The sequence below is a fragment of the Gekko japonicus genome, unplaced genomic scaffold (assembly GCF_001447785.1).
Source record: "Gekko japonicus isolate JY-2015 unplaced genomic scaffold, Gekko_japonicus_V1.1 scaffold2595, whole genome shotgun sequence".
Classification (NCBI taxonomy): domain Eukaryota; kingdom Metazoa; phylum Chordata; class Lepidosauria; order Squamata; family Gekkonidae; genus Gekko; species Gekko japonicus.
In genome coordinates, this window is record NW_015165320.1 from 63,914 (window position 1) to 86,189 (window position 22,276).

Consider the following 22,276-nt stretch of genomic DNA (forward strand, 5'->3'; position numbering starts at 1 on the left):
GTGATGAAAAATGTTGATGAAAAATGTTAGATGAGGGAGTAGTTCGTGTGCAGAATTCAGAAAGACTGAGCAGGATCTTTTAGGGACAGCCTTTATTTGCACTTCATTTGTTTTGGCATCTATCCCATGTGATCTCTTAGTACTACTTTGCTCAGGTAATTATATTTTTATCACTTCGTTCTGCATTACAGTTTAAAATACAGTTCTCCGTGCTAAACAACCTGTGTGACCTTTCATGGCTGCTCAAAGGGCAGAATGGAGGAAGATGCACCAAACTGTTCTTCTAATTTTTAAAGTAATTTCTAAAGGTTGCTGTTGACTTCTTTGTTTAAAATGTTTACATGCCTGCCTTTCTCCAAGATAAAGTTTCCTTTGGGTTATTTCTTAGAAAACAAATTGTGCTCTCGTAGATTTCACATCTCAGATCTGATGCCATGTAACGGTGGTAAACGATAAGACGGTGGCCACAGTCCATTAGGCAACTTGGCCCCAGTGGGTTTAAGCGACTTGAATTGTGTGCAAGGGGGGGAGGGGATACTGTGCAACATCTAGAGTGTTTCCCTTGGACGGGAGAAATCTAAGTTCAAATCCATGCTTGGCCAGGAGAGTCAGTGTGGTGTAGTGGTGAACCAGGGTCAGTGGGACATTATTTGCCCCCATTGGTAAGTTGTATGAACAGCATTCCCTGCATGTGCAGTTCCAAAACGGGTTAATAATGCCCCTCTAGGCCACTTCAATTTGGGATGTTGGGGGGGGGTGTTAGAGGCCACTCCTCCCCTCTGCTGCAGTCCTGATCTGAATTGGAGCTCCTGCAGTGCTCTGAAAATCAGTTTCCTGCAGCTGCTGTGTGTAGGGTTGCCAAGTGCTTACCCGTTCTGGAGCGGGGGAGTCCAGCCTTGCTCCGGGAGTCTTCGCATGCGTGCGCCGCAAGCACATCACACGGAGGTGACACAAGCACGTCGGGGACGTTGGGGGCGGGGCCACAATCATCCAAGGGAAAACCATAGAGTGTGACGTGCTTTGGGGTGGGGTTCCCCCGGGGGCCCGATCCGGCGGCGGCGGGGAACGGGCCTCCCGGGTGGGGGCTTCCCCGCCCCCCCGGGGGACTTGGCAAGCCTAGTCCTGGAGTAGGGTTGCCATCCTCCAGTTTGGTGTAGTGGTTAGGAGCGTGGACTCTAACATGTGTGGCCTGCATGGAAAGTGAAAGTGGGCCAGGAAACCCACACCCAGCTTGTTTAAAAACGTTACATGCTGTTTGACCCCACGAGTGCCATCCTAAGCTGACTTTAGACCCGTTGAAGTCAGTGGATATAGAAGGTCACTGATTAGGATGGCACGGCTGCGTAGGATGGTACTGAAAATAAATACGTAATGGCCTCTGGGGTATATGAGGAATCCTTTGCCTGGTCTGCCATGTTAAGTTGCTGCACTGCTGTAAGCGCTTTGTGGAATAGTTGTAATCCACAAGTATAAATGTTGTGGCTCCCTGTCCTTTCTGTTGGGCATTGTCTTATCATCAGTTACACCATCAAGAGAATATTTATCCTTTATTTTTAAGCAGCTTATAACAGGCACTGGACTTTTTTTAAAAAAAGTCCCAGTTCATACCTTGCCATCTGTAATAAAGCCCTGTATGACCTGGGACTGACATACCTGAAGGACCACCTTAACATAAGAACATAAAAGATGCCAATATTGGATCAGGCCAATGGCCCATCCAGTCCAACACTCTGTCACACAGTGGCCAAAAATACCAGGTGCCATCAGGAGGTCCGGCAGTGGGGCCAGGACACTAGAAGCCCTCCCACTGTTGACCCCACCCCCAAGCACCAAGAATACAGAGCATCACCTGCCCCAGCCTGAGAGCTCCTTCTCCCATAGGAGCCTACCTGCTCCCTCTGATCATCTTCCGAGTCTGCTTCAGTTGCTCTCCTCATCTAGGGCTAGATGGGTCGACCCAAGAAAGGGCTCTCTCGGTTGTGGCATCAAAACTTTGGAACTTCCTCCTTCAGTGTCTTCCACCAGCAGTCGATGACTTTTTTATTTGGTTTGGTGTATCCCCAGTAATGGTTATTGGCCTCCTCCCTGGCTCTGGTGCTGTATGGTTATGCGTTTCTATTGAATTGTTTTATCAGTTCAAACATTTTAATTGTGTACATGTTTTGTTGTTTTCATGTTTGCATGGGGGACCCTGATTGAATGGAAAGGCAGTATAAAAATATTTTGAAGAAACACTAAATGCAAAAAGGAAGGAAAAGTGGAAATATATACAGATCTGACTATTCATATTTTGACCCTGCTCTTTCTCCAAGGAGCTCAGTGTATATGAGAACCAGGCCTCCGTTTATTGTACTTTATTCTGAGCTGCCGGATTTTTTCCCCTCAGGCTTAGGATGCTGGTAGGAGTCCAGCCCGGCTTGTTGCCAGTAGCCTCAGCTTTGCCTGCATCGTGGCATAGCGTGACTCTGAGCTGATCTATGTAATAAGAGATTCTAAACATAAAAGTGAAAATAATAATAATAGTAATAATAATACCCCGCCATGTTCCACAAGTGGAAAATGGAAAAGTCTCTTTAGGGATTTTGCAGATTTCACCAAGATACTACTGCCTGTGCCAGGAAATGGTCCATAATAACATGTGAACCTGTAAATCCCCAAGATGGGAATGAATTATCAGAAAACTGGTTCACACATGCAGGGGAATAAACAGCAGGGTCACAGCCGACATGTGCAACAGCGTCTACATGGTCTGGATTTCAAGCAGCCTCCTGGTCAGGCTGCCTATTGTGTGAGTCTGTCCTAAGAGGAAAATTAAAAGCATGGCAGAGATTCCTTTCTTATGAGGGAAGACGGAGTGAACTGGGTATGTTTATCTAAGAAGAGATAATTAATGGATATTTTAGGTAACTTAAACCATTTAAGTGGATGTCAGGACAGAAGAAGCACCCTACCCCTGAGGAGGTGATGAGGAATACTGGGTTTAAAACGTAAGACAGATTTATCTTAAACATAGGCAGGGGTGCCTTCTGTATCTAGAGTCCTGGTCATACACATATTTAAATCACTTGAGCAAAGTTTGAGTCCAGTGGCACCTTTAAGACCAACAAAGTTTTATTCAAGGTGAGCTTTCCTGTGCACGCACACTTCTTCAGACACAATGAAAAGGAAATAGAAATAACAGTGATACATATAGAGGGTAGGAAGTGAATTAGCATGAACACAAGAACATAAGAGAAGCCAATGTTGGATCAGGCCAGTGGCCCATCCAGTCCAACACTACGTCACACAGTGGCCAAAAATACCAGGTGCCATCAGGAGGTCCACCAGTGGGGCAAAGACACTAGAAGCCCTCTCACTTATTTATTTATTTTATTAGATTTATATACCACCCTCCCTGATGGGCTCAGGGTGGTATACAACAGTTAAATATACAATTAAAACAGTATTAACAGTTACCCCCCCAAGCACCAAGAATACAGAGCATCACTTGCTCCAGACCAAGAGTTCCTATTTATACCTGGTGGCTAATAGCCACTGATGGACATCTGCTCCAGATGTTTACCCAATTCCCTCTTGAAGCCGTCCATGCTTGTGGGCAGTGAATTCCATGTGATAATCACTCGTTGGGTGAAGAAGTACTTTTATCTGTTCCAACCTGACTGCTCAGCAATTTCATTGAGTGCCTGCCCACGAGTTCTTGTATTGTGAGAAAGGGAGAAAAGGACTTCTTTCTTGACCTGCTCTCTTATAAACCTCGATCATGTCACCCCTCAGCCAGCGTTTCTTCAAGCTAAAGAGCCCCAAGTACTTTAACCTTTCTTCATAGGGAAAGTGTTCCAACCCTTTTATCATTCGAGTTGCCCTTTTCTGCGCTTTTTCCAATGCTATAATATACTTTTTGAGGTGTGGTGACCAGAACTGTACACAATATTCCAAATGAGGTCGCACCATCGATTTATACAGGGGCATTATGATACTGTCTGATTTGTTTTCAGTTCCCTTCCTAATAATTCCCAGCATAGCATTGGCCTTTTTTTATTGCAGTTGCACACTGTCTCGAGTCTCTCGACATTTTTAGTGAGTTATTTTCTATGACTCCAAGATCTCTCTCTTGGTCAGTCTCTGCCAGTTCGGACCCCATCAACGTGTATTTATAGTTAGGATTTTTGACCCCAATATGCATCACTTTGCACTTGGCCACACTGAACCCCATTTGCCACTTGCCCATCCTCGACAGATCCCTTTGGAGTGCCTCACAATCTTCCCTGGTTCTCACCACCCTGAACAATTTAGTGTCATCCACAAATTTAGCTGCTTCACTTCTTACTCCCAACTCCAAATCATTAATGAACAAGTTAAAAGCATCAGACCCAGTACTGATCCCTGTGGTACCCCACTGCTTACCACCCTCCACTGTGAAAATTGCCCATTTATACTCACTCTCTGCTTCCTATTAATTAGCCAGTTTTTGATCCACAAGTGGACTTGTCCTTTTATCCCATGACTATTGAGCTTACTTAGGAGTCTTTGATGAGGAACTTTATCAAAAGCTTTCTAGAAGTCAAGGTAGACAATATCTATTGGGTCCCCCATGTCCACATGTTTGTTCACCCCCTCACTAGCAGGTTAGTGAGACAACCCTTACTGAACCAATGCTGAGGCTTCCTCATCTGATGATAGCCATAAATTAAGCATATTATTCTTTTCATCTGTTAAAATAATCTTCATTATTCTTCATGCTAATTCACTGCCCACTCTCTATATACATATCACTGTTATTTCTATTTCCTTTTCATTGTGTCTGAAGAAATGTGCGTGCACCTTGAATAAAACTTTGTTGGTCTTAAATTTGCCGCTGGACTCAAACTTTGTTGTGCTGCTTCAGACCAACATGGCTACCCACCAGATTCTATTTAAATCACTTGTTAATCTTTATATGCTAATAGTATTGCACTTAAGGTGCATTTAAATAAAGTGGAATTACATCTGTGACACACCCATCCATGCTTGATGTTACATTCAGTGAGCAGCAAACATACATATCTGCAGGGGTCATTTCCTGCAGGAGCGCACAGGAGCGGAGCTCTGGCAGTAAAGAGCCCAGGGGGTGGGCACATGCAACAAGCCCCTCCCCCTGCTCCCAGCAGCCCTCAGTCAGAGCAACAAACAGCCAGGTAGGCTGCAGAGCCTGCCCCCTGGTCCAAAACAGTCCAGTGGCACCTTTAAGACCAAGGTTTATCCAGGTACAAGCTCTCCCTCCTTTGCGAGGACAGATCTGCATGCCCCCCCCCAATAGCTAGGAATCCAAAACAGTCCAGTGGAGCCTGAGCGGTGGGTGTTGCCTTCTGACACACTTCCGGTGATCGGAGTGTGTGGCATATGCAAATAAGTTATGCTAATGAGTTATGCTAATGAGCTCCTGCACCTCTTTTTCTACAAAATGACCCCTGCATATCTGAGTGGTCTGCTGCAAGAGCATTTCATTGCAATGGAATGAGCTAGCCAGAGTGGCTGTAGGAGAGGTTTTGCAGAGGTTTTCGATAAAACCTTCTCCTTTTGCAGAGGTTTTCGATAAAAATGTTGGATGGGACAAAAACATAGGTGCAGAATATGGGGGACTGGGCTTGGTGGGTTCTTCCAGTCACTGTCCTTGGTTGACTCTGTTTCAAATTCATTGCACAGGTGGCCCAGGCAAATATTTTCCACGACTGGACTGTGCCGTTTTGGAAGCCGTGTGGACTGCTGCTGGGGCTGGGTCCGCCATTCGTGGGGCCAATGCCAACGTGAGTATCGCCACTGCTGGGGCTTTGAGCCATTCAGATTGGGGCTTACAATCTTTCTCTTAATGGCTTTCACATAATCATAAACACTCACATGATGCAGGGCTTGTGATGTGTATGGGGCCTTTGCTTCTACCAAGAGGGACACTGGCAGGTTAATCTCAAGATGCCCACATCACTGTTCTGATATGAACCTTCCTCATACTAAGTCAGTTGGTCCTTGTAGCTCAGAACTATCTCTCTTCAGTATGGCAGAAGGTCTCCAAAGAAAAGCCTTCACCCAAACCTGCTACCTGATATCCTGTAGCTGCTGGGGAATAAACCCGGGACCTTCTGTGTACAAAACGGGTGATCTAACATTGGGCCACGGCCTTTGCTATTGGTAGGACTGCAAGTCACAACAATTAAATACCATGTTCAACAAAAATTAATCAATTTACCTTATTTCAATATTACTTTTGGTAACTTTTTTCAGATGGGATAGTTCATTTCCTCCCACAATGTAACTACTTTTATGTTTTTAAATTCTTAAAAAAAAAAAAAGCCAAGCAGTTTAACATCTCAAGCAAGTTAGTGGAATTTTTGTTGTTGTTGTTGTATAGTAAAATTGTGTGGTCCTCTTTGGAAATTTGACCAAAAAAAAAATGTTTCCCAAATTCCAAGCAACGTCAAGGGAAAAGGATTTTTAAAACCCAAATTCCAGTATTTAACCTGACAGTGTCCTGTCTTGTATCCATATATTAATAACATTTCTTACTTTCTCCTTATCTTATCAACTTCTTCAAGCACTTGAAAATAGTAGAGCTTAAATGCAGCCCAGGAAGTGCTGGGAATGCAGAAACACTGGCTTTCAGGATCAAACCAGCCAAGAAGCAGGAAGACTTATGAATGGGTTACAAGTGCCTTTTTAAATTAAGTAACAACACTGGTGGCCCCCAATTTGGGTTGGGTCAATAAGATGGGGAGGGTACCTTCAATCCCCTCCAACCTCAGGTGTCCCACCCATAGGTGCCACACTGGGGTTCGTTTTATGGAAAATGGCATAGGGGGAATTGGAACTCCCTCATTCCCTGTGTTGTGATCTAAATCATCCCTACAGCTGCTAGTTAGTGATCAAATAAATAGAATTTATTCACAGCTCTTCCAGGGCCTCATGTGGTTTAAAGTAGAGTTTAGACTAGTGTTACTCTGCCCAGGGTTACAGTGATGTCTGTTACAGGCCTGAATCCTGTGAAGACTTACCTGGGCTTATGTTTGTCTGCATGCATATTTGTGTGAATGTGTGCGAGATTAGATCCATGATTTATAGATTCCAAAATGGAAAGAAACAGGTGCAAAAAAAACCCCAACCCTGTGACATTATAGATGATCAGCCACACAGATTTCTGTACAAGCAGAAGAGAGTACATTTCGTCAAACCTCAATCTGTCATCCATGGCGTGATGGAATGCAGTTGGTTTCTGTGTGACATAAGTACTCATGTGCTGGCACAAATCTGCTTCTCTCGTGCCCAAAATAAACATTGTTTCTTGGTTCTGTTGATTGATGTTTGGCAGTTGACTTGAATAAAATTGGCATTTAACTCCTGTACTCTGAACATGAACAGGCAGAATCCAGCCAAAGTTAAATACTTCTGGCTGCAATCGTAAGGGCATTTTCCTGGGAGTAAGCCCCATTCAACAAAGTGGGACTTACCTCTAAGTAGAGCCACTTAGGAGGCATCCCTCTGTGACCCACAGCAGTTTAGTGACCCTTCCCTGAGCTTGGGACTGAATGACCTGGGTCGCCTATATGGTGAGAAGGATTCTATAGCCTTAGGTTATCATTCAGCAAACTTGAGTCACCTGTTCCTGGGTGTGAGTGATCTTCTGGAGGCTGAGGGGAAAGCGGCCTTTAATCAGTGTGTTCTTGAAAGCATTCCAGCAGGCAGGCTACTCCTATTGGAGAGCATCTAGCAGAAATCACTACCAGTTCAGGGGCCCCTGTCTTGATATTGAATGAGGTCATTTTATCCAGTTCTCTGGCAGATGAGCTGGAGGGTGTTTTGAGGTAGTGAAGAGCCATGAATAGCTCGATCTCATCAGAGCTTGGAAGCTAAGCAGGGTCAGCCACAGTTAGCACTTGGATGGGAGACCACCAAGGAAGACGGCAGTTGCAGTGGGAGGCGATGGTAAACCACCTGTGCCTGTCTCTTGCCTGGAATGCCCAGCGGTCCTAGGGTCTCCATGAGTTGCTTCCAACTTAACAGCACACAATTCAGTCCTAAAATTGGAGTCTCTGGGGGTGATGGCCTCATTTGCAAGAGACTGGTTGTCCACTGCCACAATTTTGGGAACAAGCCTAGGCGGACCATAGCTGTCTTCATGAGGAGAAGGGGTTGCTGTTATGGTTTAGCTGGGAATGCAGAGGCAAGTGAATAGGCTTTCCTTCCTCTAAACTGAAAAATGTGTGTTTGAATAGATTGCCCTCTAATCAGAAGAAGATTCTCCAGCCCCCTCATTTGCCTTTAACAAAGGCTTAATTTGCAGTACGTGCACATATCTACATCCTGAGCTACTGTTAAAGACAAATGAAAAGAGACTGGTAGAAGAGTTGGCAAACCAATGCCTGAAATCTAGAGTTCATTTGAAAAAAATCCAGTAAGAATTTATTCTGGGACCAGGATCAGAAACGGACACAAAGTAAGCAAGCAGATCTGTGCTAAGGCAACGAACACCATTGAATGTTATGTGAAATTGTCATTATCTCAGCTGAATCCAAGTGTCCGCAGTCGGCACTTTTTGTCAGCATGTTTTCCTCCATACAAAAATTGGCTTCTTCTTCTTCTTCTTTTTTGCGATAGTGGGGCTCAGAAGGATGCATAAGTGTTGTACACTAACTGTAAGAAAACAGAATGCAGGAGGCATTGCCCTCGATGTGAAACAGCTACATCTGCCCTCAGTGGTACCAACACGTACTGCTCCAAAAGAAGTCTGAGCATGCGCATGCACACACACACACACACACAGAAATCAAAATGGCAGGTCCTCTTGGAGTTGGGCAAAGAAGCTGTGAGCAAAAAAGGGGAACAGTGCTGGCTTTTTTAAGGGATATTTTTGTGAGCTTCAAAACACTGAAGAAGGATGGGGGAGGAGGAGGAGATTGGATTTGTACTCTGCCCTTCACTACCCAAAGGAGTCTCAGAGCAGTTTACAGTCTCCTTTCTCTGGCAACCCTACAATGAGCAGCAGCCACTAGTGGAACCTGCACCCCTCTGCCGTGGCCCAGGTCCACAGACTCAGAGGGCCCTTTCACATACACTAAATAGCATACTTTCAAACCACTTTCAATGCACTTTGCAACTAGATTTTACTGTGTGAAATGACAAAATCTACTTGCAAACGGTCACCGAAGTGGATTGAAACTGCATTATTTAGCATGGCCCTGTACATGACCCCCTTTTCCAGTGCTCCTGCTCTTCTGGATTATTACTTGGGCACTGGAATTTCTTGGGGTAATTATTCCTGCCTGATATGAGGCATGGGTTTTGTTTTTATCTACTGTTGCTGTTTATTGTTTTGGCATTTTTATTGTTTTTTATGTTGTGAGCCGCCCTGAGCCCCTTCCTGGGGTTGGGCAGGGTATAAATAAAATAAAATACATAAAATAAATGTGTGAAAGCACCCACTATGTTAGCCTGAAAAAAATATTCAGTGGTGCTGTAGTTCTCAAGTTTTAACAAGACCAAGGAGGGACAATAGCAACAGCAGATCCAAAATGGTTCCAGAGACCAGTTTCATGACAAATTGTCAAGATATTTTTGCTGATTTATTTATTGAAAACATTTCTGTGCTGCCTCATCAAAGAATGTGCTTGAAGTGGCTTACAAAATAAAACACTATTAAACAAGGCACATTTCGCAATCCCAGGCTTCGGAATCAGTATTAAACTAGGATTGCCAGGTGTCTTGGGGGGGGGGACACTTCTGTTTCTTTAACAGAGATATACTGAGATGTTGTTTTCCAAGTGATGGTATGATCATACCATGAAAAACATCAGCTCCCCATTACCAAGTATTAAGCTTCTGTTAAAGGGACAGGACATTTTTCTCCAGGCCTCTTGGCAGATCTAGCTCTAAACATGAACTGGAGTTGCCTCGACAATAGCTGGACTACTAATGGAATGTTGTTGTTCAGTCGCACAGTCGCTTGGCAGATCTAGCACTAAACATGAGCTGGAGTGTCCTGAACCATAGCTGGACTACTAATGGAATGGTGTTGTTCAGTCGCACAGTCGAGTCCCCATCTCATCCGTTGCCGTCCCCGTCTTCTTTGACCTTCGATCTTTCCCAGCATCAGGGTCTTCTCCCGTGAGTGCTCCCTTCTCATTTGGTGGCCAAAGTATTTGAGCTTCAGCTTCAGTATCTGGCCTTCCAGGGAACAGTCAGGGTTGATTTCTTTTAGGATTGACTGATTTGATCTTCTTGCAGTCCAAGGGACTCTCAAGAGTCTTCTCCAGCACCATAGTTCAAAAGAATCTATCCTTCGGTGCTCGGCCTTCCTTATAGTCCAACTCTTGCAGCCATACATGACTACTGGGAATACCATTGCTTTGACCATGCGGACTTTTGTTGGCAGGGTGATGTCTCTACTTTTTATCATGCTGTTTAGGTTTTTGCTATCACTTTCCTCCCAAGGAGCAGGCGTCTTTTAATTTCATGGCTGCTGTCACAGTCTGCAGTGATCTGGGATCCCAGGAACGTGAAGTCTGTCACTACTTCCACGACTTCCCCTTCTATTTGCCAAGGAATGATGGGACCGGATGCCATTATCTTAGTTTTTTTGATGTTGAGCTTCAAGCCCACTTTTGCGCTCTCCTCTTTTACCCTGAGCAAGAGACTCTTAAGGTCCTCTTCACTTTCTGCCATTAGAGTGGTATCGTCTGCATATCTGAGGTTGTTGATCTTTTCCCCAGCAATCTTAATTCCCGCTTGTGATTCATCCAGGCCAGCATTTCGCATGATGTACTCTGCATATATATTAAATAAGCAAGGCGACAATATACATCCTTGTCGTACTCCTTTTCCTATGCTGAACCAATCAGTTGTTCCATATCCGGTTCTAACTGTCGCTTCTTGGCCCTTATACAGGTTTCTCAAGAGACATGTGAGGTGGTCTGGTACTCCCATCTCTTTAAGGACCTGCCATAGTTTGTTGTGATCCACACAGTCAAAGGCTTTAGCATAGTCAATGAAGCAGAAGTAGATGTTTTTCTGGTACTCTCTTGCTTTCTCCATAATCCAGCGAATGTTGGCAATTTGATCTCTAGTTCCTCTACCTCTTCGAAACCCAGCTTGTACTTCTGGTAGTTCTCTATCCACGTACTGTTGAAGCCTAGCTTGTAGGATCTTGAGCATGACCTTGCTAGCGTGTGATATGAGTGCAATTGTGCGATAGTTTGAACATTCCTTGGCATTGCCCTTCTTTGGGATTGGAATGTATACTGACCTTTTCCAATCCTGTGGCCACTGTTGCGTTTTCCAAATTTGCTGGCAAATGGAGTGCAGCACTTTAACAGCATCATCTTCTAAGACTTTGAATAGCTCAGCTGGAATACCATCACCTCCACTAGCTTTGTTGTTAGCAATGCTTTCTAAGGCCCATTTAACTTCACATTCCAGGATGTCTGGCTCGAGGTCAGTGATTATACCGTCGTGGTTGTCAAGGACATCGAGGTCTTTCTTGTATAGTTCTTCTGTGTATTCTTGCCATCTTTTCCTAATCTCTTCTGCTTCTGTTAGGTCCCTACCGTTTTTGTCCTTTATCATGGCCAGCTTTGCATGGAACGCTCCCTTGATTTCTCCAATTTTCTTGAAGAGATCTCTAGTCCTTCCCATTCTATTGTTTTCTTCTATTACTTTGCACTGTTCATTCAGGAAGGCCTCCTTATCTCTCCTTGCTGTTCTCTGGAAATCTGCGTTCAGTTGGGTAAATCTTTCCTTTTCGCCTTTGCCTTTCGCTTTCCTTCTTTCCTCTGCTATTTGTAAAGCCTCATCAGAAAGCCACTTTGCTTTCTTACATTTCTTTTTCTTTGGGATGGTGGTGATTGCTGCCTCCTGTACGATGTCACGAACCTCTGTCCATAGTTCTTCAGGCACTCTAGCTCCTTAGAGAGGCCCGGCTTTCTGATAGCTTATAGCCTACTCTGTTTTTTTAACTGTACATTTGCACCAGCTGCTCTTTGTGTGCCGAGTGTCCCAAAACATACGGCGAACAGCTGGTGCAGTCTGCATCTCATCCTGAGTAGTATCCTTAATTATTAGTGCTTTGCTTCCTGGTGTGTTATGGGAAGCTCAAGGCTTAATTTTTCCTCAGCATCCCTTGTGATGCCTGGGCAGACTCGAAAACACTGGCCTCCAAGGCTGCGTTCAGACGTCAGATTTAACCGTGCTTCAAAAAAATGTGTATGAATCAAGCTCAAGCAGTACACGGCTTCTCCCTTGAGCTTCCTCCCTTCTTGTCTGGAGCAGAATCAAGGAATAATGGTTGAAATATACTGGGTCAATGCTCCCTCTAAGCTGTGGAGTCTTGTGAGCAAAAATTCTACTTTGTGAGCTGCTGGCATTAAAGTTGTGAGCGAGCGATTTGGCTGCGGCTTAAATTAGTTGGCTCTGGAGCCCTCCTTCCTGAGCGGACACAAAAACCTATGAGCCGGAGGCTAGAAATCTGTGAGCTAGCTCACACTAACTCAGTTTAGAGGGAACACTGGTTCAGACACGTTCAAGTGATCAGCTCATAGTTTGTTAGTGATTCAGCAAGAGATAGGAGACTGAGAAACCCCTGGCCGAAGCCGAGTATTTATGCCTGAAAAAGGTTACACCCAAAACACACCCCACTCCCAACTATAGGCTATTTACACTGCATTGTTTCCCAATTGGGTAACTCTAGAATCCCTGTCACCCTACTGGTCCATTCTAGGATCCTAGCAAGCTATTGTTATGCATCCCCAAGCTAAGTCCTTTTGCAAGGACAGTTCAGGCTCAATATATAACAGTGGTTTTAAGACTGGTATTCCTCTGGCATACAGGAGCATAGCTTAGCTGCTGTCTTTTGCTCAAATGCATTGCACAGAATTCAGGTGAAACAGGGAAGAAGAAAATAGGACAATTGTAATAGGAGCTATACGATGCAGATATTCCTTAGTAGCCTTGTTGCAGCCTGAAAGGGAAATGTTAGGGCAGTCATTAGGTAGCTTCTTAAGGTCAGGGAGGTCAGATTTCAAAGAGAGACACTGCATTCTAGATATGTAAACATTCCCAATACTGCTGGGCCAGAGAATCTCTGAATAAACAATTCAAGGTGAGAGTCTGTTTTAGGGTTGCCAACATTCAGGTGGGGCCTGGAGATCACCTGGAATTCCAGGTGATCTCCAAATGGCACAGGTCAGTTATTTTGGAGAAAATGGCTGCTTTGGGGTGGGGGTGGGGGGCTCTATGGCATTACACCCTGTGGAGCTCCCTCCCCAAACCCCGCCCTCCTCAGCTTTCACCCCCTACAATCTCCAGAAATTTCCCAGCCTGGAGTTGGCAACCGTAGTCCATTTGGATTTTAGGTTTTTGGCAAGTTTCTGACTGTGGCCTAGTTAACAATGGAAAACCATGGCTCATTTCAACTATGGTTAGTTTGTGAAAACAGGATCCAGCCTACAAAGAATTGTTCAAATCCTGGTTTGCCTTGATAGATTCTTGTTCCATTGCCTCGGCTTTTTCACCTGTTTCCCATGTAGAGACTCAGTCAATATCCAAGCCTCCTCTGAGCAGAAGGCAGCAACAGGGAAGAATCCAGGATCTCCATATTCATATATCATGTGAAACCATTCTTAAGACTGTGTTTAATATGTGACACCATAGTTCTACCCCAATGAACAGCAGTTGGTTTAACTGAAGAAGAAGAGATTGGATTTATACCCCACCCTTCACTCGGAGTCTCAGAGGGGCTTACAAACGCCTTTCCCTTCCCCTCCCCACAACAGACACGCTGTGAGGTGGGTGGGGCTGAGAGAGCTCTGGGAGAGCTGCCCTTTCAAGGACAGCTCTTGTCAGAACTATGGCTTGCCCAAGGTCATCCAACCACTGCAAGTGGAGAAGTGGGGAATCAACCCGGTTCTCCCAGATCAGAGTCCACGCACTTAACCACTACACCATACTATACTACATTGTTTTATGTGACATATGAACCTAGCAGGTACCTGGCTTTCTCTAAAAACAAGAGTGTGTTTTTCTCAGCATGGAAAATGTCTGTCTTTAAGTTCTTGGGTGTGACAGATGCTGAAGATGAACTATCAGTTTTCCGCATCGGAATATCACAAGAGTCAATTATCATGCCATAGCACTAAATCTGTTATGTCTGGATGAAGTGCCAACTCCTTTATGAGACTGTATAGCACAGTTTATACTTGAATTTAATTCCTGTACATAACTGAAGGGGAAGGGCGACCATCGTTTCCAAGTCTTCTTATAAAAGGCGTCATAATCATGGATTTCTCTGCCTTGACTTTACTTACTTGTCTACGTGGATTCAGCTTTGTGCATCTCTCTTGTGTTCTAATTCGGTTTTGGCTGCCTCTGTGGAATATACTGGGATTTGTTCTTGCTCTTGCTACTTCCAGTAAAGCGAATGCTTGGCTTAAGAACAAAATATGTGTAAATTCCAGACTCGCTACATGTTATCTCTAAAGATTGTCAGCTGCAGCTGGTTGAAAGAAGATGGACATCAGCAGCTGGATGAGTGTCTCCATTAGGGTTGCCAGTGTCCAGTTGGCACCTGGAGATCTCCCTCTATTGCAGTGGGTCTGTAGACTATCAAGATCAGTTCACTTGGAGAAAATGGCTGCTTTGGAGGGTGAACTCCTCCCTCAGCCCCATCCTCCCCAGGCTCAACCCACCCCCCAAATCTCCAGTTATTTCCGAACCCAGAACTGCCAATCCTTGTCTCCGTTATGAGTACCTGGCTTATCCTGAAAAAAAAATCCTTTTATCAGAGGAAAATAGCTAGATCCTGCTAGGTTCCAGACTTGCCAAATCACCATTCACAGTCCTATAGCTGTGGATTGTTTTACCCACTATTTGACTGTGTACTTTGTTCTCAAAACAAATGTCTAATAAGGTGACCACCAAATGGATTATGGAATTTTGTTTGTCATTGAGCCAGTCCAAGGTTCCGTTCCAGAACCTATTTTGATTGGCTAATTCAACTCTGAAATCATACAGTAATTTGCTGCCTCCTGCTACTGAATCACTTTGCTGGTCAAGGACTGCCTTGCAGGAGAGAGGTAGAGAAATTAGCCTTCAATCCCCGTAACTACTGGGCAGAGAGTTGCCAATTTATTACATCTGTTATATCTTTATTCTGCGCTTTCTACAAGGAGTTCAGGGTAGTATTTATGGTTTTCCTCTCTAATTTTCCAAATGATCTCATATAAGTTTCATTTCTCTAAAGGCAGTGGCAGTAGCCAGTGGCAATAGCATGGATAACTAGGGCCCCGGGCACACGAGCCAGATATTTGGGGGGGGGGAGGCGTGGCTAACTGCCCCGGCGCAGTTTGATCCGCGATTACGCGATCAGACGCGCTGGCGGCACAGCACGGGTCCTTCCCTCGGCGCCAGCGGGTAAATGAGGGTCCGGAGGGGAATGCCATGCGCCGGCACGATCACACCACGGGCGTTTGGAGGTACTAGTTTTTAAATGCGCATTCACACCACGGGCGTTTGGAGGCAGCTTGTGGCAAATGTTTACTAGTACCTTGGAGGTACTAGTTTTTAAATGCGCATTGTCGGTGGTAAGCCACGGGTGCGCTCCACTTCCCAGATGTTGGGGTGTGATCGCGCCCGGATAATCCGCCCACCTTCTGTGCCTCTCCCGTGGCAACTTTGCCGTGTGACCGGGGCCGATGTATCCCTTAAGAAAACAGAGCTTTGTGACAGCAGTTCTGTAGCAGCCATTACATCAGTTTCCATCCTCTTCTCAGAACTATTTGCATATCCAGCAACCACAAACACTGCATACATTTTGCTATGCCTTCAAGGCCTGGGAGTAAAACACCAAGAATGAATGTTGATATAACTGAGTGAGCAAAGACATATTCCACATTTGATGGCCATCTCAGTCAGTGAGACTGGGAAATTGGGACAAAAAAATCCCAACTTCAAGTATAGGCTAATGGGGTCTGAACTTGCTGAGACTGAGAGAGAAGAAGATCTTGGGGTCATAGCTGATACCTCAGTGTGCTGCAGCAGTGAAAAAGGCAAACTCTGTGTTAGGGGTTATTAGGAAAGGGATTGAGAATAAAATGGCCAATATTGTAATGCCTTGTACAAATCTATGGTGCGGCCTCATTTGGAACACTGTGTACAGTTCTGGTCACTGTATCTCCAAAAGGACATTGCAGAGCTGGAGAAAGTACAGAGGAAGGTGACTAGGATGATGAGGGGGTTGGAGCATCTTCCCCATGAGGAAAATCTGGAAAGGTTTAGAAAAGAGACAACTCAGGAGGGGGGGGGACATGATAGAGGTTTGTAAAATTATGCATGGGGTGGAGAGAGCTGACGAGAAATTTTTCTCCCTCTCCGAAGATACTAGAACTCGAGTGCATCCAGTGAAACTGGTGGGCAGTGGGTTCAGGGTGGACAAAAGGAAACACTATTGTACACAAAGAGTGATTAACAGGTGTATGTAGTGATGGCCACAGGAATGAGCAGGTTTAAAAGAGGATTGGATGGATTCATGGAGGATAAGTCTATCAATGACTACTAGCCATGGTGACTGATGGGAACCTCCACATTCAGAGGTGCTAATCCTCTGAATCCCAGAGCCAGGAGGCAACATCAGGGGAAGGCCTCAGCCTCTGTGCCCTGTTGTTGGCCATCCAGAGGAACTGGTTGGCCACTGTGTAAGAGAGGATGTTGCACTAGGTGGACTATTGGTCTGATCCAGCAGGGCTCTTCTTATGTTCAGTGAATAAAAGAAGTACTTCTGATTATGTACAACAGTGATGCCTACCAGTGGGTTTCTTGGCACCCACTTGCTTCTTCCCCAAAGCAAACAGCTGATCTTGGCTATTTTCCACCTCACTGTAGCAAGATGGTACTTCAGGGCCCAGGTGGCATCACCTTTGGGTAGAAGGACCAATGTGGAAATCATAAGGAGAATACATGGCTTAGAACCTCTGAACATTTTGTAATTATGTCCCCATGACAGCCATTTTGTGATTGCCCTCTACCCTTTCTCCCAATTCCAATATTGTCACAGGCACAGTGGGGTTCAAGACTCCTGATATACATGCATTTAGCCAGCTTTTGTAAATCTGGGTTAAAGTGTCAAGTTATCTAGATCAGTATCTTTCTTTCTTTTTAGCAGACAGGCAAATTGACACCCAGCATTCTTTTTTTCTTTAACAAATTTAGTTGTGGGTGCAGTCCAACACTTTCTAAAGTCATGGTTAATCTTCCACTACTTTTTAATGGGTCACACTTCATGTTTCATAATGCAAGGTAACTCAGCATTCAAGCGATAATGAATCATCAAGGCTAGAAAACAGTGCCCATCAGAGTGCCTGATTTGCCATTTCTGCCTTTATGTGGCTCATTAATTCCACCCCCATTGAATAGCAGCTGCTGATATCTTAGTGGACTGCCATAATATATATAGCTCTAAGGAGCAATTGTTACGTTATGTTATACGTCTATCCTGCTTTTCAGTCAAGATTAATTAGATAAGCATATGGAGCAGAGGTCCATCAGTGGCTATTAGCCACAAGGTATAGATAGGGACTCTGGGGCAAGTGATGCTCTGTCATCTTGGTGCTTGGGGGGGTCAAAAGTGGGATGGCTTCTAATGTCCTGGCCCCACTGGTGGACCTCCTGATAGCACTGGTATTTCTGGACACTGTGTGATACAGAGTGTTGGACTGGATGAGCCTTTGGCCTGATCCAACATTGGCATCTCTTATGTTCTTATGTTCTTAGGGAAGAGAATTATAAAGTCCAGTACAAAACTGGAGGAGTTTAAGAACTGAGATGGAGGGAGGCACAGTTGAGGGATCACAGGCTGCTTCTTGTCCTCCTTCTGAAGGGTTCATTAAGGGAAGTTGGAAGCCCAGGAAAGTGGAGCTCTCTGCTGGATTTGGATCCAGTTACAGCAGAGGGATGCCTGGCTGCTTCCCACCCTTCCTCTGATGTAGGGTTGCCAGGTCCTACCTGGCTTTCTATGGTTTGAGCCCAGTTTTACCATAGAGTTTTGCCCAAAAACTGGAGTGTCACCCCCAACATTAGCGACATGATGATGTCACTTCCTGGTGATGTTGCTTCGTCGTGCTCGGAGCCACTTGTGGGCAGGTGGAAAGGGCCCTCCAAAAGTGGGAGAACCCCCGCCCGAACTGGGGGGCCTGGCAGCCCTACTCTGACGGGTTCATCAGTGATCTGGGAGAAGCCCCCACACTTGGAGGCATGCCTGGCTTTACCTACTCATGCCTTTAATAGAGAAGACACAATATGCCGTCTTGAGCAATTCCCATTTGAACAGAATGTTTAGATTTTCAAAATTATGTGGTGGCTCTTTTATTAATGAAGCTTAAAGCAGTGCCAAATTTTGGTGCAATTTCAGTGTATGGTGGGCTAAGGGCTTCATTCTTCAGGGGAAAAGGTCAGGGGGAAATTGGTGCTGGTTAGGGGTCATAACTCCTTTGAAATTCCTCCTAGTCTGTATCTCTCGGGAGGAGGTTAGACTAAAGGAAAGCAGTTTAATTAACAGACTAACACTGTAGTACATGCATGATTGAAATGAATGGGACAAAACAGGCAGCATTTTGGTGGATTGTGTGCTAAGAAACTAAGCTGCAACAGAAATGGCATGTTTGACTTCAGTACGATTTTTCTGGGTGTTTACCATTCTTTGAAAAAGACTTGGAGAAGTCTCCAAAATTCAGACATACATATATTAGCCTTCTTCCGCTCTGATTAAAGGCAAAACTCCCACTTGAATTTTGGCTTGGTCTGACTCATTCTCCCGTTCACGTCATCAGCTCTTTCGCTGTTCCATATAACTTCATTTTACTGGAATTTTTCATTGTTGCAATGAAAACAGGTACTTTCCGTCATACACACACGCAAAAGCCCCATGTAAATAAGACCAACCAACCAAAATTAATTTCCAACATTCAGAGAGAATAGCTGTAGAGCTGCTAATGTAGGATTTTAAGACATACCCTTGAGTGGCATGATGAAGGGTAATCCCTGTGCTACAGCCTCAAACATGGAGAACAAGGGGCTGTGGCTCAGTGGTGGAGCATCTGCTTTGCTTGCAGAAGTTACCGGGTTCAGTCCCTGATATCTCCAGTTGAAAAGATCAGGTGATGTGGAAATATGCTACCTGATACCCTGGTGATCTGCTACCAGTCTGAGTAGACAGCACTGACTTTACCCTTGAGGTATAAGGCAGCTTCCAGTGTTGAAGTTTGCTTTTTCCCTCTCTTCTGAAGCGCCTGTTCCTTGACCAGCTGGTGTTGCTTGCTATCCAACTTGGGTTGTACCTATTGCGGTACAATAAAATTTCCAAGGGCTGTAATTGTCCTTCATGGCTTCTTGTCCCTCAGTATGAAATAGGCAGAACAAATGGAGGCCCACAAATTCTTGAAAACCTTGGTAGCAAGGCTAATATGAGGTTGCCACAACTTTGCCATATTCTTCCTAATGGGAGGGACTGGGGTCGTCTCTGATTCCACATGAAGTGGCTCGGAAAGCTACTGAATCCTGTTTCCCTGGCTCCTCTTGTCCAGAGAAAGGCAATAACTCTAGGTCATAATAAGTAAGTGTAGGGTTGCCAACCTCCACCTGGAGCATGGAATGCATCTGGAATCATAACTGATCTCCAGGCTACAGAGATCTGTTTCCCTGGAGAAAATGGCTGCTTTGAGGAGTGGACTCTGTGGTGTTATACTGTGCTGAGTACCCTTCCCTCCCCAAAACCTGCTGTCCCCAGGCTTTACCCCCAGATCTCCAGTAATTTCCCAACCCAGAGTTGGCAGCTCTAAGCAAGGATCTGCTGGATCAGACCAGTGGTCCATCTAGGCCAACATCCTGTCTCGCACAGTGGCCAGCCAATTCCTCTGGATGGCCAACAACAGGGTATAGAGACCAAGGCCTTCCCCTGATGTTGCTGCCTGGCACTGGGATTCAGAGGTTGACTGCCTCTGAACATGAAGGTTCCCCTCAGTCAGCATGGCTAGTAGCCACTGATAGACCTGTCATCAGGGGTCGTTTCGTAGAAAAAGAGCTAGGGGGACTCATTAGCATAACTCATTAGCATATGCCACACACCCTGACATCACCGGAAGTGTGTCATAAGGCCACACCCCCCGCCCCCAACAGTCCCGGCCGCCGGTGGCGGCCTTGCAGCTCCACTGCCGAGCCCCATGAGGGGCCCAGCGGTGGACCTGCAAGGCCGGCGGGAGTGCAAGGAAGCCCCGCGAAGGCCCTCCCTGGCCCCAGGCAGGCAGGGGTGGGGGGAGGCAGGGAGGAAGCAACTTACCCTCCCTCTTCTCCTGCCTCCTCCTGGCTGAATGATGGCCGGAAGCGGGGCGGCCGGAAGCAGGGGGCGGGGCTTCGTCATGTGCCCCGCCCCCTCGTACCTCACCCGGGGGAACTGCGATCCCCCGAAATGACCTCTGCCTGTCATCCACGAGTCTGTCTAATCTCCTTTTAAAGCTGTTTGTTCCTATGGCCATCACTACTTCCTCTGACAGCGAATTTGCATGGCACAAAGTCAGCGGGGATTTATGCTTGGCTCGATCATGACATGCTTTGCAGGTGTTTGGATCAGGGATTATCCCTTGGCCTCCTATTCGGCTGTAATTGAGAGAGGAGGAGGAGGAGGACTTGTCATATATGACAGAGAGGGAAGGAACAGCCAGCATGATGAGAGTGTGTTTGGATGCTGGTGGTGGTGGAGGAATCTGCTTGATTTATGGAATGGTTGTAGAACTGAGAATGTTAACTCTTCTTTGTAAGCACAGAGTGCTCACAGAATCCAGCCCTGCTAGCCTCATTATTGGTGATGCAACGCCAGGGTATTTCATCTGAGGTTATTGGAGGTTCTGAGAGTACCAGCATATGAGAACACTTGAAACCCGTGGCTAAAATGTCACATTGCTGGGCAGAATTTGAAGCAACGTGCACACTGCTGGGGCTTGGCATTGTATGGGTTCTAGAAGCTGGATAGGCAACTGTGGTGGGAAGTTCCAGGACTAACTTTTGAAACTGGGAGCTGTCCCTTATTGCTGAGTCTAGCCTCGGACTGCAGGAATAGGTGTTGTTAGTGTTGGTACCAGTGGTAATGATGTGAATTATGCATCATAGTCATGGGGCTCCAGAATCATTCCATTACTACCATATAAGCTTATTGTGCTCATGTTCTGCCTAGCTAAAACCCCCACTCCGTGGCATGCCCATCATCTGGTGCAGGATGCCAGATCTGGGAGAGACAAACTCCCATTTTCAGGCTCTCCGTCTGTTCCAGCCCCACACTTTTTTTTTCTTGCCCCGACACACGCTCCATACATTCTCTCTTTTTCTCTTTTTCCTCTGCCACTGGTATTCCCTCGTTCATCCTCCTCTCTCCAACATACAGCCATTCATAGAGGCAGGAAGGAGAGGAATACTCTTAACAATAGAACTGAAGGAAAAAAATGGAACTGTATCGTGCTATGGACAATTAATAAAGATAGCCATATATTAACATTTTACAATCGATTGGGGGTAACTAGGAGAGTTAGGATTGCTGATATCCAAAGGCAGATCTTTTTTTAAAAAGATGGAGAAATGCCAGCATTGAAAGAGAGAGAAGATCAAAGATGTAAATTAAAATACAGTGGAGAATAGGGGAAGCATTTTAAAAGGAATCAGATGTATTATGGAAAACAGAGTAAGAGAGAAGACATGTTGAAGGGGTGTGATATATATTTGGCAGAAACAAACAAAAATGTGGGAAACATCTGAGGGTCAGTGTTTATTGGTAGCATTTCTGGGGTATACAGTAAACCTTTATATTTAAAAAAAAACCCACAAACCAACCTAGAGCCTTTCAGGGTGAAAAATACACCCTCCGTTTTGATAAATGCAGTATGATGTGTGTCAGTATTTTCATTTCAAACATTTAATGTATAAAGAGAATGGAGGCCTTTACTCAGCATGCTGTTCACAATTAGAAAGGTTTCTGTCCCCTTAGCAGACCGTCTGAGATTTTCATAAAATCTCCTATAGGTTAATATCCTCTTTCGTAGCATTTCTTATTATAATAGCACACTTTCTTTCCATTTGGAAGTTCTTCCTGGGCATGGAGGATACTGTTTCTGAATACGTGGAACTGTGTACCTAAGATGAGCTATACAGAAGAAGAGTTGGCCCTTTTTGAAGTCACAAATAAACTGAAATTTGTGGTGAATGAGATTCATGAACCTGGTCTGCT

At 45.2% G+C, this 22,276-nt stretch overlaps 1 protein-coding gene across 4 annotated transcripts in view; it reads left to right on the forward strand.

The window, feature by feature from the left end:
- Window positions 1-22,276, forward strand: part of NPNT (nephronectin) — an 89,241-nt gene that overhangs the window by 3,413 nt on the left and 63,552 nt on the right. For all 4 annotated transcript variants that reach the window (XM_015410519.1, XM_015410521.1, XM_015410520.1 and 1 more), the window contains exon 2: window positions 5,683-5,783. In XM_015410519.1, the coding sequence (XP_015266005.1) occupies window positions 5,683-5,783 (101 nt within the window). The remainder of the gene's footprint in view (window positions 1-5,682; window positions 5,784-22,276) is intronic.